Raw genomic sequence first — 15,556 nt, 5'->3', positions numbered from 1 at the left:
GAGGAGGAGGAATGCTGCCTATGACCCCAAGAACACCATCCCACCGTCAAACATGGAGGTGGAAACATTATGCTTTGGGGGTGTTTTTCTGCTAAGGGGACAGGACAACTTCACCGCATCAAATGGACGATGGACGGGGCCATGCACTGTCAAATCTTGGGTGAGAACCTCCTTCCCTCAGCCAGGGCATTGAAAATGGGTCGTGGATGGGTATTCCAGCATGACAGTGACCCAAAACACACGGCCAAGGCAACAAAAGAGTGGCTCAAGAAGAAGCACATTAAGGTCCTGGAGTGGCCTAGCCAGTCTCCAGACCTTTATCCCATAGAAAATCTGTGGAGGGAGCTGAAGGTTCGAGTTGCCAAACGTCAGCCTCGAAACCTTAATGACTTGGAGAAGATCTGCAAAGAGGAGTGGGACAAAATCCCTCCTGAGATGTGTGTAAACCTGGTGGCCAACTGCAAGAAACGTCTGACCTCTGTGATTGCCAACAAGGGTTTTGCCACCAAGTACTAAGTCATGTTTTGCAGAGCGGTCGAATAGTTATTTCCCTCATTAAAATGCAAATAAATTTATAACATTTTTTGACATGCGTTTTTCTGGATTTTGTTGTCGTTCTGTCTCTCACTGTTCAAATAAACCTACCATTAAAATTATAGACTGATCATTTCTTTGTCAGTGGGCAAACGTACAAAATCAGCAGGGGATCAAATGCTTTTTTCCCTCGCAGTATGTTGCCATTTTTACAAGAAGCGACCTGGCTATCAAAAACGATAGCTCAACGAAGCGGCTAATCACGTGCAAATGTGTAGCAGTAGCTTAAAACTCTAAACGCGTCATGTTGATTCTACATGTAGAGGGAAAACCTGGATGGACCTGGAGAAAAATCCACACGACCACGGGGAGAGCACGCAAACTCCACATGTACAGCAACAGCAGGCGTCAGGGTCGGGATCGAACCCACAGCCTCCTGCATACCAGGCGAGGTAGTTAACATATCCTGGCCTCCGTTGCGCCCAGGTGGTTTGAATATGGACACGTTCGTCGATTGCAACAGGGAGTTTGTGGCGGGGTAAAGTGTGGGATACTCCCAAACATCCTCCAGAGGAGTTGCCCACAGAGCTCTCTCTTTCGAGTGGAGGCCATTCTGACAGCATTGCCGTGGGCAAGAAATTGCAGGGCTGGACCTTGACCTCGTGCATAATAACCCGGATGAAGTACAAACTCCGTGTAGAACAGGGGTGTCCAAACTACGGCCCGCGGGCCAACTGCGGCCCGCCATCCATTTTTAATTGGCCCGTATCAAAGTCTAAAAATATAATGCACTATGGTCCACTATATTGCACGTCTTAGTTTAAAAACGAGATGGCGCTATTGTCTTGAACAAGGCAGCGTCGCCACAAAGCAAGCAATCGAAGAAAAAATTTGCTCAGGGTCACCAGAAATGCCGGAACCGAAGCGACACAAGATTGCAAGCGAGTGCAGAAAATTTCAGACTCGGTGGAAAAATGAATATTTTTTCATAGAAACCAAGGGGACGTGTGTTTGTTTGATTTGTAATGAGAGTGTTGCCGTGATGAAAGAGTACAATGTACGACGGCATTATGAAACGGAACATCAGACCTTCACGTCCTACACTGGCGCCGAGCGGAGAGAGAAGGTAAAGCAAATGGCAGCTAGCCTGCTAACGCAGCAGCAGGTTTTTTCTTCCGTGCTAACAAAGCTCAAGAAAATGCAACAATAGCCAGTTATGAAGTAGCTCAACTCATTGCCCTACAAGGGAAACCTTTCTCAGATGGTGACTTCATCAAACAGAGAAAATGCAGGATTTCAACGATGTTAGTATGTCCAGAAATACGGTTGTGCGGTGAATTGAAGACTTGTTGGCTAACTTAAAACAGCAAGTGTCAGATAAAGCTTGTGCTTTCGATTTTTACTCGATTGCATGTGATGAGAGCACAGATGCCACGGACACTGTACAGCTGTTGAGTTTTTGCGGGGAGTTGATGATAATTTTTGCATTACGGAGGAACTGCTCGATCTTCGGAGTCTAAACGGGACAACAACTGGGAAGGACATGTTTGAAGCTGTGTCAGATGCAATTGACCAGGCTGGACTTAAATGGGACAGCTGTGTGGAATTACAACGGATGGGGCTCCAGCAATGACAGGTGGGCGCAAAGGAATGGCCTCTATGGTGAGTGCCAAGGTGCGGGAGAGCGGAGGTGAGGCTGTCAAAATGCACTGTATCATCCACCAAGAAGCCCTCTGTGCCAAGATAATCCAGCTTGGCGATGTGATGAACACAGTTGTGAAAACTGTCAACATAATTCGGGCACGAGGGCTTTACCACAGAGAATTTCAAGCGTTCCTCTCTGATGTCGATGCTGAATACGGGGACCTACTCTACCACTCTGAAGTGCGCTGGCTCAGTCGCGGCTCCGTGCTGCAGCGGTTTTATTCAAATATCACCAAGTTTTTGAAAGAAAAGGGCAGACCTCTCCATGAGATCAGTAACCCTTTATGGTTGGCAGACCTGGCTTTTTTAGTTGATCTCACTGATCATCTCAACACCCTGAACAAGAGACTACAAGGCAAAGAGCAGCTGGTACCACAGCTGTATGCGCACATGAAAGCATTCCGTGCGAAGCTCCGTCTCTTCGAGTCACAAACTGCGCAACATCAATGTAGCGCACTTCCCCACGCTGACCGAAATCAAATGCGCATTACCAAATGCCAAGCTCTCTGCAAACATGGGAGAATATGTGTCTGTGATCACATCTCTCATGATAGAATGCAGCCAGCGCTTCCAATATTTTTCTCTCATTGAGAAGGAAATCACTGTTTGCGGCTCCGTTTTCAATGGATGCAAAAGAAGTGGAGGAGAGTGTGCAATTAAAACTGATCGAAATTCAGTGTGATGATTCTCTGAAGAATCAGCATCAGCTTCTCTCCCTACCTGACTTTTACCAGAGCTTGGAAAAGGCCAAGTTTCCTCTGATGAGACGCCACGCAAAACGAATGATGAGTCTGTTCGGCTCAACATACATCTGTGAGCAGACATTCTCTCTGTTAACGCTGAACAAAAGCAGACTGAGAACCAGAACGACCGACAGCCATCTCCGTGACGTCCTTCGCATCTCAACCACCAAACGTACTCCTGACCTGCCAGCTATCCTTCAGACCAAAGCACAGCATCACTGCTCCGACTGAGCACAACATTATTCCCATTACAGGTGAGTTAAAAATATACACAGTTTTCATTTGTTAATAAGCCCAATTACTTAATAAATTCAGTCAATTAAAGTTGATGACAATTTTTTAACAAATGTTAGTTGATGTGTTAAGCCGAATAATGTATTTGTGTAATAAGCTTGAAATATCTTCTTTGGTTCTTTCGGTAAAGTCACGTAGAATGAGAATAAAATAATAAATTGATAAAATAAAATAATAATATTCTCACGACGTTTCAGCCACAACACAAGCGGCCTTCATCAGGTGAAGGGACGAGACTGTCTGGAGGACAGCGCTGGAGTGAAAAAGCCACGCTCAGATCGCGACCTTTAAGCTGTGTGGGAAGAAACAAAGCGCCTTGACAAAGGAATTAGCATAGAATTTAGCATTGAAATGGCTGAGTGATTAACTTGTGACTGGTCACAGAAATGGCTATGTTAAAGTTAAAGCATACAAATCCGCAGAGGCACCCCTTGACAAAGGAATTAGCATAGAATTTAGCATTGAAATAGCTAAGTTAAAGCATACACATCCGCAGAGGCACCCCTTGACAAAGGAATTAGCATAGAATTTAGCATTGAAATAGCTGAGTGATTAGCTTATAACTGGTCACAGAAATAGCTATGTTAAAGTCAGAGCATATACATTCACCGAGGCACCTAGTACAAATCAAACAGGAGAATTTAGCATTGAAATAACTAAGCGAATTTAGCATTGAAATAACTGAGTGATTAGCTTGTGACTGGTCACAGAAATGGCTATGTTGAAGTCAAGGCCTACACATCTGAGCTATTCACAGTAATTGGGTATACACTACAATATATAATGAATACTACATAGTGAACCAATAAAAAAAACTAAAATATAAATTACCTCAATGTTATCAATAAACTCTATATATTCTCCAATCAGCTAAGCTACCAACAATAAGTCGTTATATATCACAATGCTATATGGCGACAAAAAAATGGGTGGATTCTTACCCTCAACTTTAGCAACACGGATAGCTACGGGCCCTGTTCAGATGGACGAGTTCATCCATGGTCGGAACAGAGGAGGGGGAGAGAGACAGCTGCGAGGCGCTGTTATACTCCATGTTGTAAACCATACCATTAACCGTGGTGTGAGAGGTATTAAGAGTCAATGCCAGCGAAAGAGCTGCGGTCTGAAGGTCATCGTAAAATACAATTAATTGAGAACGGAAATGGTTTAAAACATCTTTCCAATGGTTACTAAGCCAGAATCCATCTTCTCGATTGAAATTGTCTCTGTGCTTGTATATGTGAATGGCCTCATGAACGAATCTCTCATGGTAGCCGGTTGGTTTGTAAAGAACCTCCGTCTTGGAGAAGTCAATGTCATGTGAGCCCACTGAATTATAACAGTGATCTGCCACGGCAGAGGAGTTTGTTCTACCGTGTTTCAAGTCTGCTTTATGTTCGCGGATGCGGTCCGAGATATGTCGTTTGGTTTCTCCAATGTAGCTACTACCACAGAGGCACTTTAGTTTGTAAACGCCCGGGTACTGTATGTCTGGAACAGCATCTTTTACAGATGGAACTAGATCACGGATTTTACGTACTGTGTTGAATCGGACCTGGATCTTGTGTTTATTCAGGATTTTGGAGATCTTTTTAGTGGCCCCTGCAATGTAGGGTAAGGTGATGGTTTTGAATGGCTCCACAAGAGGATCCTTCTTCATGACTGGAGTGATGGCTTTGTGGATTGTATAGTCGGAGTAACCATTAGCCTTAAGAGCTTGGTGTACGTGCTTGAGTTCACTGCCTATGTGTTCTTGGTCGGATATGCATTGGGCTCTATGATACAGAGTCTTGATGAGAGAATTCTTCTGGGATGGATGGGGGTGGGAATCCGGTTTCAGATAAGCATCCGTATGGGTAGCTTTCCCGTAGACAGAGTGGCTCATTGAACCATCATGTCTCCTTTTAATTAAGACATCCAAAAGGATAGTTTGCCATCTTTTCGACCTCCATGGTAAATCTAATGGCTGGGTGTATGGAATTGATGTGGTCGCAGAATTGGTCTAGAGCAGGCTGGCCATGTGGCCAGATGACAAAGGTGTCATCCACGTACCTCTTGCATAAGGTCGGGCGTAGAGTGGCAGTCTGGATGGCGTCAGTTTCAAATTTTTCCATGAATACATTGGCTACAACCGGAGATAGGGGGGAGCCCATTGGGGTGCCCTCAGTTTGTTTCTAGAAAGTTCCATTCCAGGTGAAGTATGTGTTGGTTAATCAATGTCTCACCAGGGGGGGTACATCAGTATGCAGTCCTTGATGAACCAGGTCTTCAATGATAGCGATGGTGTCAGGTACCGGGACTTTGGTGAACAAGGACACCACATCAAAACTGACAAGCAGGTCGTCTGGGGACAGGGAAATCCCTTTGTCGATACCAGGTGAGTAGAATTTAGTACCGCAGAGGTGGTTTTTCCAGTGAAAGGTCGCAGTATATCAGTAAGAAAACGTGCCAGTTTATAGGTGGGGGAGTTGATAGTAGAGACGATGGGACGAAGGGGTGTATCTTTGTGTATCTTTGGAAGGCCATATAATCTTGGTGGTCTGGCAGCAGAGGGTTTCAACGAGAACTGTTTGGTCTCATCAATTAATGCTGTTGAATCAGAGATGATTTTGTTCGTTTTGGTAACCAGGCTGTTGGTGGGATCTCTTTTTATTTTTGTATAGCTGCCTCGTTGAGTAGTTCTTGAATTTTGTTGTTATATTCTGTTTTGTCCATGATGACAGTGGCATTGCCCTTGTCGGCCGAGAGGACGACAATATCATCTCTCTTTTTTAATTGAGATAATTCAAAACGTTCGTCTTTGCTGATGTTGCTGGATGGCAACTTAGCGTTTTTGAGGGTTGCAGCGATTTCAGATCTTGCTACGTCTGCAGAGATGTGACTCAAGCCCTTGAGTGCAACGTCGACATGGGCAATGATATCATTAACCGGTAATTGTCTCGGTGTGACAGCAAAGTTTAGACCTTTAGCTAAAACGGATTTCAGACCATCAGAAATGGAACTGTTACTGGGATTAATTACGACTTTGTTGACGTCTATCTTTTCGGTGTGTGGATCCGATTTTTTGTTGGAGAGGTGATTGAATTTGGAAATCACTCCAGCGCTGTCCTCCAGACAGTCTCGTCCCTTCACCTGATGAAGGCCGCTTGTGTTGGGGCCAAAACGTCGTGAAAATATTGTTGTGTTATTTTATTTTATCAATTTATTATTTCATTCTCATTCTACGTGACTTTACCGAAGGAACCAAAGAAGATGAATCCTTGCAGTCACGAAAGATTTAAATCGAAATTTAAGCTTGAAATACCCACACCTATTTCTCTTCTTGTCTCTCCCTTCATACAGGACAATGAAGCACCCTAAGAACCAATCTGAGGCTGTCACTGAGAGAATGACCTGCCAACCTCTTTGTAAAAAATAAAATGAAAATATACAAATGGAGAGCTATGATGGAGGCTTTTTTTCTTCAAACATGTTCAATTATCAAACGTAATTTACCTGCATTTGATTGATTTTGCCAATATTAGTGCATGAGAAGTGAGGCAGTATACCTCACGTCTAGTGAGTGGCCCAGTCCTTCGTTTATTTTACTGTATGTGGCCCTCGGGAAAAAAAGTTTGGACACCCCTAGTGTAGGGAAAGAGTGTGTAGGGAGAGTGTGTAGGGAGAGAGTGTGTAGGGAGAGAGTGTGTAGGGAGAGAGTGTGTAGGGAAAGTGTGTAGGGAGAGAGTGTGTTAGGAGAGTGTGTGTAGTGAGAGAGTGTGTAGGGAGAGTGTGTGTAGGGAGAGAGTGTGTAGGGAGAGAGTGTGTAGGGAGAGTGTGTGTAGGTAGAGAGTGTGTAGGGAGAGAGTGTGTAGGGAGAGTGTGTGTAGGGAGAGTGTGTGTAGGGAGAGAGTGTGTAGGGAGAGAGTGTTTAGGGAAAGTGTGTGTAGGGAGAGAGTGTGTAGGGAGAGTGTGTGTAGGGAGAGTGTGTGTATGGAGAGTGTGTGTAGGGAGAGAGTGTGTAGGGAGAGTGTGTGGGGAGATTGTGTGTAGGGAGAGAGTGTGTAGGGAGATTGTGTGTAGGGAGAGTGTGTGTAGGGAGAGTGTGTAGGGAGAGAGTGTAGGGAGAGTGTGTAGGGAGAGAGTGTGTAGGGAGAGTGTGTAGGGAGAGTGTGTGTAGGAAGAGAGTGTGTAGGGAGAGAGTGTGTTGGGAGAGAGTGTAGGGAGAGTGTGTGTAGGGAGAGTGTGTAGGGAGAGAGTGTGTAGGGAGAGTGTGTTTAGGGAGCGAGTGTGTATGGAGAGAGTGTGTAGGGAGAGAGTGTGTAGGGAGAGAGTGTGTAGGGAGAGAGTGTGTAGGGAGAGAGTGTGTACGGAGAGTGTGTAGGGAGAGAGTGTGTAGGGAGAGTGTGTGTAGGGAGAGAGTGTGTAGGGACAGAGTGTGTAGGGAGAGTGTGTGTAGGGAGAGTGGGTGTAGGGAGAGTGTGTGTAGGGAGAGAGTGTGTAGGGAGAGTGTGTGTAGGGAGAGAGTGTGTAGGGAGAGTGTGTGTAGGGAGAGAGTGTGTAGGGAGAGAGTGTGTAGGGAGAGTGTGTAGGGAGAGAGTGTGTAGGGAGAGTGTGTGTAGGGAGAGTGTGTGTAGGGAGAGTGTGTGTATGGAGAGTGTGTGTAGGGAGAGAGTGTGTAGGGAGAGTGTGTGGGGAGATTGTGTGTAGGGAGAGAGTGTGTAGGGAGATTGTGTGTAGGGAGAGTGTGTGTAGGGAGAGTGTGTAGGGAGAGAGTGTAGGGAGAGTGTGTAGGGAGAGAGTGTGTAGGGAGAGTGTGTAGGGAGAGTGTGTGTAGGAAGAGAGTGTGTAGGGAGAGAGTGTGTTGGGAGAGAGTGTAGGGAGAGTGTGTGTAGGGAGAGTGTGTAGGGAGAGAGTGTGTAGGGAGAGTGTGTTTAGGGAGCGAGTGTGTATGGAGAGAGTGTGTAGGGAGAGAGTGTGTAGGGAGAGAGTGTGTAGGGAGAGAGTGTGTAGGGAGAGAGTGTGTACGGAGAGTGTGTAGGGAGAGAGTGTGTAGGGAGAGTGTGTGTAGGGAGAGAGTGTGTAGGGACAGAGTGTGTAGGGAGAGTGTGTGTAGGGAGAGTGGGTGTAGGGAGAGTGTGTGTAGGGAGAGAGTGTGTAGGGAGAGTGTGTGTAGGGAGAGAGTGTGTAGGGAGAGTGTGTGTAGGGAGAGAGTGTGTAGGGAGAGAGTGTGTAGGGAGAGTGTGTAGGGAGAGAGTGTGTAGGGAGAGTGTGTGTAGGGAGAGTGTGTGTAGGGAGAGAGTGTGTAGGGAGAGTGTGTGTAGGGAGAGAGTGTGTAGGAGAGAGTGTGTAGGGAGAGTGTGTAGGGAGAGAGTGTGTAGGGAGAGTGTGTGTAGGGAGAGTGTGTGTAGGGAGAGAGTGTGTAGGGAGAGTGTGTGTAGGGAGAGAGTGTGTAGGGATAGAGTGTGTAGGAGAGAGTGTGTAGGGAGAGTGTGTAGGGAGAGTGTGTGTAGGGAGAGTGTGTAGGGAGAGAGTGTGTAGGGAGATTGTGTGTAGGGAGAGAGTGTGTAGAGAGAGAGTGTGTAGGGAGAGAGTGTGTAGGGAGAGAGTGTGTAGGGAGATTGTGTGTAGGGAGAGAGTGTGTAGGGAGAGAGTGTGTAGGGAGAGTGTGTAGGGAGAGTGTGTAGGGAGAGAGTTTGTAGGGAGAGTGTGTGCAGGGAGAGAGTGTGTAGGGAGAGAGTGTGTTGGGAGAGTGTGTAGGGAGAGAGTGCAGGGAGAGTGTGTAGGGAGATTGTGTGTAGGGAGAGTGTGTGTAGGGAGAGAGTGTGTAGGGAAATTGTGTGTAGGGAGAGTGTGTAAGGAGAGAGTGTGTAGGGAGAGTGTGTTTAGGGAGCGAGTGTGTAGGGAGAGAGTGTGTAGGGAGAGTGTGTGTAGGGAGAGTGTGTGTAGGGAGAGAGTGTGTAGGGAGAGAGTGTTTAGGGAAAGTGTGTGTAGGGAGAGAGTGTGTATGGAGAGTGTGTGTAGGGAGAGAGTGTGTAGGGAGAGTGTGTGGGGAGATTGTGTGTAGGAGAGAGTGTGTAGGGAGATTGTGTGTAGGGAGAGTGTGTGTAGGGAGAGTGTGTAGGGAGAGAGTGTGTAGGGAGATTGTGTGTAGGGAGAGAGTGTGTAGGGAGAGAGTGTGTAGGGAGAGAGTGTAGGGAGAGTGTGTAGGGAGAGAGTGTGTAGGGAGAGTGTGTAGGGAGAGTGTGTGTAGGAAGAGAGTGTGTAGGAGAGAGTGTGTTGGGAGAGAGTGTAGGGAGAGTGTGTGTAGGGAGAGTGTGTAGGAGAGAGTGTGTAGGGAGAGTGTGTTTAGGGAGCGAGTGTGTATGGAGAGAGTGTGTAGGGAGAGAGTGTGTAGGGAGAGAGTGTGTAGGGAGAGAGTGTGTAGGGAGAGAGTGTGTACGGAGAGTGTGTAGGGAGAGAGTGTGTAGGGAGAGTGTGTGTAGGGAGAGAGTGTGTAGGGACAGAGTGTGTAGGGAGAGTGTGTGTAGGGAGAGTGGGTGTAGGGAGAGTGTGTGTAGGGAGAGAGTGTGTAGGGAGAGTGTGTGTAGGGAGAGAGTGTGTAGGGAGAGTGTGTGTAGGGAGAGAGTGTGTAGGGAGAGAGTGTGCAGGGAGAGTGTGTAGGGAGAGAGTGTGTAGGGAGAGTGTGTGTAGGGAGAGTGTGTGTAGGGAGAGAGTGTGTAGGGAGAGTGTGTGTAGGGAGAGAGTGTGTAGGGAGAGAGTGTGTAGGGAGAGTGTGTAGGGAGAGAGTGTGTAGGGAGAGTGTGTGTAGGGAGAGTGTGTGTAGGGAGAGAGTGTGTAGGGAGAGTGTGTGTAGGGAGAGAGTGTGTAGGGATAGAGTGTGTAGGAGAGAGTGTGTAGGGAGAGTGTGTAGGGAGAGTGTGTGTAGGGAGAGTGTGTAGGGAGAGAGTGTGTAGGGAGATTGTGTGTAGGGAGAGAGTGTGTAGAGAGAGAGTGTGTAGGGAGAGAGTGTGTAGGGAGAGAGTGTGTAGGGAGATTGTGTGTAGGGAGAGAGTGTGTAGGGAGAGAGTGTGTAGGGAGAGTGTGTAGGGAGAGTGTGTAGGGAGAGAGTTTGTAGGGAGAGTGTGTGCAGGGAGAGAGTGTGTAGGGAGAGAGTGTGTAGGGAGAGTGTGTAGGGAGAGAGTGCAGGGAGAGTGTGTAGGGAGATTGTGTGTAGGGAGAGTGTGTGTAGGGAGAGAGTGTGTAGGGAAAGTGTGTGTAGGGAGAGTGTGTAAGGAGAGAGTGTGTAGGGAGAGTGTGTTTAGGGAGCGAGTGTGTAGGGAGAGAGTGTGTAGGGAGAGTGTGTGTAGGGAGAGTGTGTAGGGAGAGTTTGTAGGGAGAGTGTGTAGGAAGAGAGTGTGTAGGGAGAGTGTGTGTAGGGAGAGAGTGTGTAGGGAGAGTGTGTGTAGGGAGAGTGTGTAGGGAGAGTGTGTAGGAGAGAGTGTGTAGGGAGAGCGTGTGTAGGGAGAGTGTGTAGGGAGAGAGTGTGTAGGGAGAGTGTGTGTAGGGAGAGAGTGTTTAGGGAGAGAGTGGATAGGGAGAGTGTGTGTAGGGAGAGTGTGTGTAGGGAGAGAGTGTGTAGGGAGAGTGTGTGTAGGGAGAGTGTGTAGAGAGGGTGTGTGTAGGGAGAGTGTGTAGGGAGAGTGTTGTAGGGAGAGAGTGTGTAGGGAGAGAGTGTAGGGAGAGTGTGTAGTGAGAGAGTGTGTAGGGAGAGAGTGTGTAGAAAGAGTGTGTGTAGGGAGAGTGTGTAGGGAGAGTGTGTAGGGAGAGTGTGTAGGGAGAGAGTGTGTAGGGAGAGTGTGTGTAGGGAGAGAGTGTGTAAGGAGAGTGTGTGTAGGGAGAGTGTGTGTAGGGCGAGAGTGTGTAGGGAGAGAGTGTGTAGGGAGAGAGTGTGTAGGGAGAGTGTGTAGGGAGAGAGTGTGTAGGGAGACTGTGTGTAGGGAGAGAGTGTGTAGGGAGAGTGTGTGTGTGGGGAGAGTGTGTGTAGGGAGAGTGTGTGTAGGGAGAGTGTGTGTAGGGAGAGGGTGTGTAGGGAGAGAGTGTGCAGGGGGAGTGTGTGTAGGAAGAGAGTGTGTAGGGAGAGAGTGTGTTGGGAGAGAGTGTGTAGGGAGAGTGTGTAGGTAGAGAGTGTGTTGGGAGAGTGTGTGTGGGGAGAGTGTGTAGGGAGAGAGTGTGTAGGGAGAGTGTGTAGAGAAAGTGTGTGTAGGGAGAGTGTGTAGGGAGAGTGGGTGACAGAATGCACAAAGTGCATGAAGCCACACTCAACAACCCCACTTCTGATACCCTCATTAAGCAACGGCAGGAGCAGAGGAGGACTGCGCAGCGTGCTCTACGACACCTGCAGAACGAGTAGTGGATCTCCAAAGCACAGGGAATCCAATCTTCCGCGGACAGATCTGATATGTACAACTTTTATGATGCCGTGAAGACCACCCACGGCCCAAGAAGTTGCTCTCTTTGTCCCCTCATGAGGGCAAGACGGATCGACTCTCGTGATGGACGAAACTAAATCAGCCCAGAGGTGGGGTGGACGCTTTGGAGTCCTCTTAAACCGGCCGAACCCAGCTGGCTGCTCGGTCCTGGAGGAGCTCCCAACACTGTCTACCATCCAGAGCCTTGGCCTCCCATCCGAGCTTTTCTGAGGTCTGCGCCGCCATCGGTCACCGAAGAACAACGAGACCCCTGGACCGGATTCCATCCCTGCTGAGATCCTGAAACAGGGGCCGCGCTATATCTGCACCAGAACAGTTCGCCTGTTCATCTCTGAGACACGGAGGCAAGAGAGCACCCCCCATCAATGGAGGGATGCAAACATTGTCGCCGTGTACAAAAACAAGGTGTGGAAATCTCTCCTTGCAGTTGCTAAGTCCTTGCGAAGGTCATGCTCCATAGACTCATTGACACCATCGCTGAAGACTTCCTACCAGAGTCCCAGTGGGACTTGAGAAAGAACAGCAGCACGGTGGACGTGATCCTCACTGCACGCAAACTGCAGGAATAGTGTTGTGAACAGAAGGCCTGTTCATGGCCATTGTGGACATTTCCAAAGCCTTCGACGCAGTACACCGTGAACTCCTTTGGAAGGTCCTCGTGCAGTATGGCTGCCCCGAGAAGTTTGTGAACATCCATGAAGGGATGATGGCCAGAGTAACAGTTGGACGTCAAGAGTGTGAATCCTTTGGAGTAGGCACTGGTGTGATTCGAGGTTGTGTGCTTGCGCCGGTCAAATGAAATGTCTCCCTCCTACACTTCTGCACAAGGACATGGACATGGACAGTGGGGTGACCCTGGACTTCAGGTTGGATGGGAACCTCTTCAACATCAGGAGGCTCCAAGCACCCACAAATATTAAATCTGAACGTGTACTTAAGCTCCAGTATCCAGATGATTGCGTTCATGTGGCACATACCCCAGAAGCTCTGCAAGCCACCTTCATGGTAGCTGTGAGAGCACACCGCAGCATGCGGCTGTCTGTTAACATCCCAAAAAAGAGGTCCTGTGTCAGTGGTCATCTGAGCCTCCATCTGAACCACTCACATTCTCCATCTCAGACTCCTCACTTGCCACTTTAAATACCTTGGAAGCATCCTCTCGGAAGACTGCAACAGGATCAAGCAGGCCTCATCCTCCTTTGGACGACTCAGGGGGAGGGTTTTCAACAACAGTAACATCAACCTTCACACCAAAGATGCAGCATAACAGGCAGTCGGTGTGCTTCTCCACTCCTCTATGGCTGTGAAACGTGGGCAGTTTACAGCCGACACCTAACACAACTCGAGTCATTTCATATCAAATGCCTCCATCGCCTTTTGAAAGTGAGCTGGCAGGACCGTGTTCCACACTCTGAGATCCTACAGAAAGCCAGCTGTAGGAGCACCGAGGTGACCATCACACAGCACCAGCTAAGATGGCTCGGCCACGCCATCCGAATGCCGGGGGACCGCCTGCCGCAATATATACTGTACAGACAGCTGGAGCTGGGCTGTGCAGGGTCGGCCGACAAAACGTCTTAGGGATCAGTGGAAAACGTCACTAAAAAGTGCGAGATGGACCCCTGCCTCCATCGAGGCTGTCGCTGCTGCTCGTTCCAACCGGCGCGGCCGCTGCCATCAAGGAGTGGCAGTTGGCTGAGGAAAAAAAATGGCCGAACATCGCCTGGCGAAGCGACAGAGGAGCCGCGTGGCCGTGGCTACACCAGCCTCAACGGGACCGGCTTCTGTGTGCTCTGTCTGTGGCAGGCTGTGGGCATCCCGCAGCGGACCGTACGGTCATCAGAGAACACACAATAAGTAATGGAAGTCATTATCGGATGCGATGGACTACCTTTAATAAGCAAGCAAGCGAGTGGGGAGCGGTAGTGCCGCGCCCGGGCTAGAGATACACAGACAGACACACAGACAAAAATGACTTTTACAGGTAAGATAAATACACTGAAATAATAAGTTCATCCATCTACGATACTATAGAAATAAGAATATATGTACGTTTCTTCAGGACGTTTATTTGATTTGTGTCCGTTTTCATCTTCAAAATGTGCAGTATAAAATATAATTTTACGTTCAATATAAGTTGTCTTTGTTTACAATTTGATTGGTAAGTTTGAAAAAGTTTATAGTACAGTATTAAATGGTAAGTTATGGAGGCTGGGAACGCATCCTCATAGTGCTATGTTATAGGTTATTCACTATATGACGATTCCATATACGAACGAAGCTCCAAGAACGCATCTACTTTGTATATCGAGGTATCACTGTGCATCACAAAAATTAAATGGGGAAAATATTTCACCATCAAGCTGTATTTACTAAATTCTGCAACTTACTAAATATATATAATTGTGTTTCTAAGAACATTCACGCGTTGTCGTGTTGTTTACTATCGCGTTGATGTTAAACAAGAAGTATGCTTTCTTCTGTGATCGTAAACACAAGTCGCTGAGATTAAACCATCTCGAGTTGACACTGGGGTGGCACGGTAGCACGGTACTAACACCGGTGCCACGCAACAAGAATCGCCTGGGTTTGATCCCTGACTCGGGCGCTTTAATTATACACCAGGGGTGTCCAAACTTTTTTTCCCGAGGGCCACATACAGAAAAATAAACGAAGGACTGGGCCACTCACTAGAGGTGGGTTATACTGCCTCACTTCTCATGCACTTATATTGGCAAAATCAATCAAATGCAGGTAAACTACCTTTGATAATTGAACATGTTTGAAGAAAAAAAGCCTCCATCATAGCTCTCCATTTGTAGATTTTCATTTTATTTTTTACAAAGAGGTTGGCAGGTCATTCTCTCAGTGACAGCCTCAGATTGGTTCTTAGGGTGCTGATCCCCCTTCATTGTCCATATGAAGGGAGAGACAAGAAGAGAAATAGGAGGTGTGGATATTTCAAGCTTATTACACAAATACATTATTGGGCTTGTTAACACATCAACTAATGTTTGTTAAAAAATTGTCATCACCTTTAATTGACTGAATTGATTAAGTAATTGGGCTTATTAACAAATGAAAACTGTGTGTATATTTTTAAGTCACCTGTAATGGGAATAATGTTGCGCTCAGTGGGAGCAGTGATGCTGTGCTTTGGTCTGAAGGATAGCTGGCAGGTCAGGAGTACGTTTGGTGGTTGAGATGCGAAGGACGTCACGGAGATGGCTGTCGGTCGTTCTGGTTCTCAGTCTGCTTTTGTTCAGCGTTAACAGAGAGAATGTCTGCTCACAGATGTATGTTGAGCCGAACAGACTCATCATTCGTTTTGCGTGGCGTCTCATCAGAGGAAACTTGGCCTTTTCCAAGCTCTGGTAAAAGTCAGGTAGGGAGAGAAGCTGATGCTGATTCTTCAGAGAATCATCACACTGAATTTCGATCAGTTTTAATTGCACACTCTCCTCCACTTCTTTTGCATCCATTGAAAACGGAGCCGCAAACAGTGATTTCCTTCTCAATGAGAGAAAAATATTGGAAGCGCTGGCTGCATTCTATCATGAGAGATGTGATCACAGAAACACATTCTCCCATGTTTGCAGAGAGCTTGGCATTTGGTAATGCGCATTTGATTTCGGTCAGCGTGGGGAAGTGCGCTACATTGAGGTTGCGCAGTTTGTGACTCGAAGAGACGGAGCTTCGCACGGAATGCTTTCATGTGCGCATACAGCTGTGGTACCAGCTGCTCTTTGCCTTGTAGTCTCTTGTTCAGGGTGTTGAGATGATCAGTGAGATCAACTAAAAAAGCCAGGTCTGCCAATCATAAAGGGTCAC

The 15,556-nt window shown here is 47.5% G+C and overlaps 1 protein-coding gene across 1 annotated transcript in view; it reads left to right on the top strand.

Annotated features, from left to right (window-relative positions):
- Positions 1 to 6,713, top strand: part of PEMT (phosphatidylethanolamine N-methyltransferase) — a 100,942-nt gene extending 94,229 nt beyond the window's left edge. Inside the window, exon 7 of the mRNA XM_076069835.1 lies at positions 6,618 to 6,713. Coding sequence (XP_075925950.1) covers positions 6,618 to 6,693 — 76 coding nt within the window. The 3' untranslated portion in view covers positions 6,694 to 6,713. The remainder of the gene's footprint in view (positions 1 to 6,617) is intronic.
- Positions 6,714 to 15,556: the final 8,843 nt, after the last annotated feature.

The sequence above is a fragment of the Petromyzon marinus genome, chromosome 26 (genome assembly GCF_048934315.1).
Source record: "Petromyzon marinus isolate PM22_M1 ecotype Great Lakes invasive population chromosome 26, UKy_Petmar_22M1.pri1.0, whole genome shotgun sequence".
Lineage (NCBI taxonomy): Eukaryota > Metazoa > Chordata > Hyperoartia > Petromyzontiformes > Petromyzontidae > Petromyzon > Petromyzon marinus.
The sequence above is the reverse complement of the archived record's forward strand: the minus strand, read 5'-3'. Positions and strand labels throughout refer to the sequence as shown.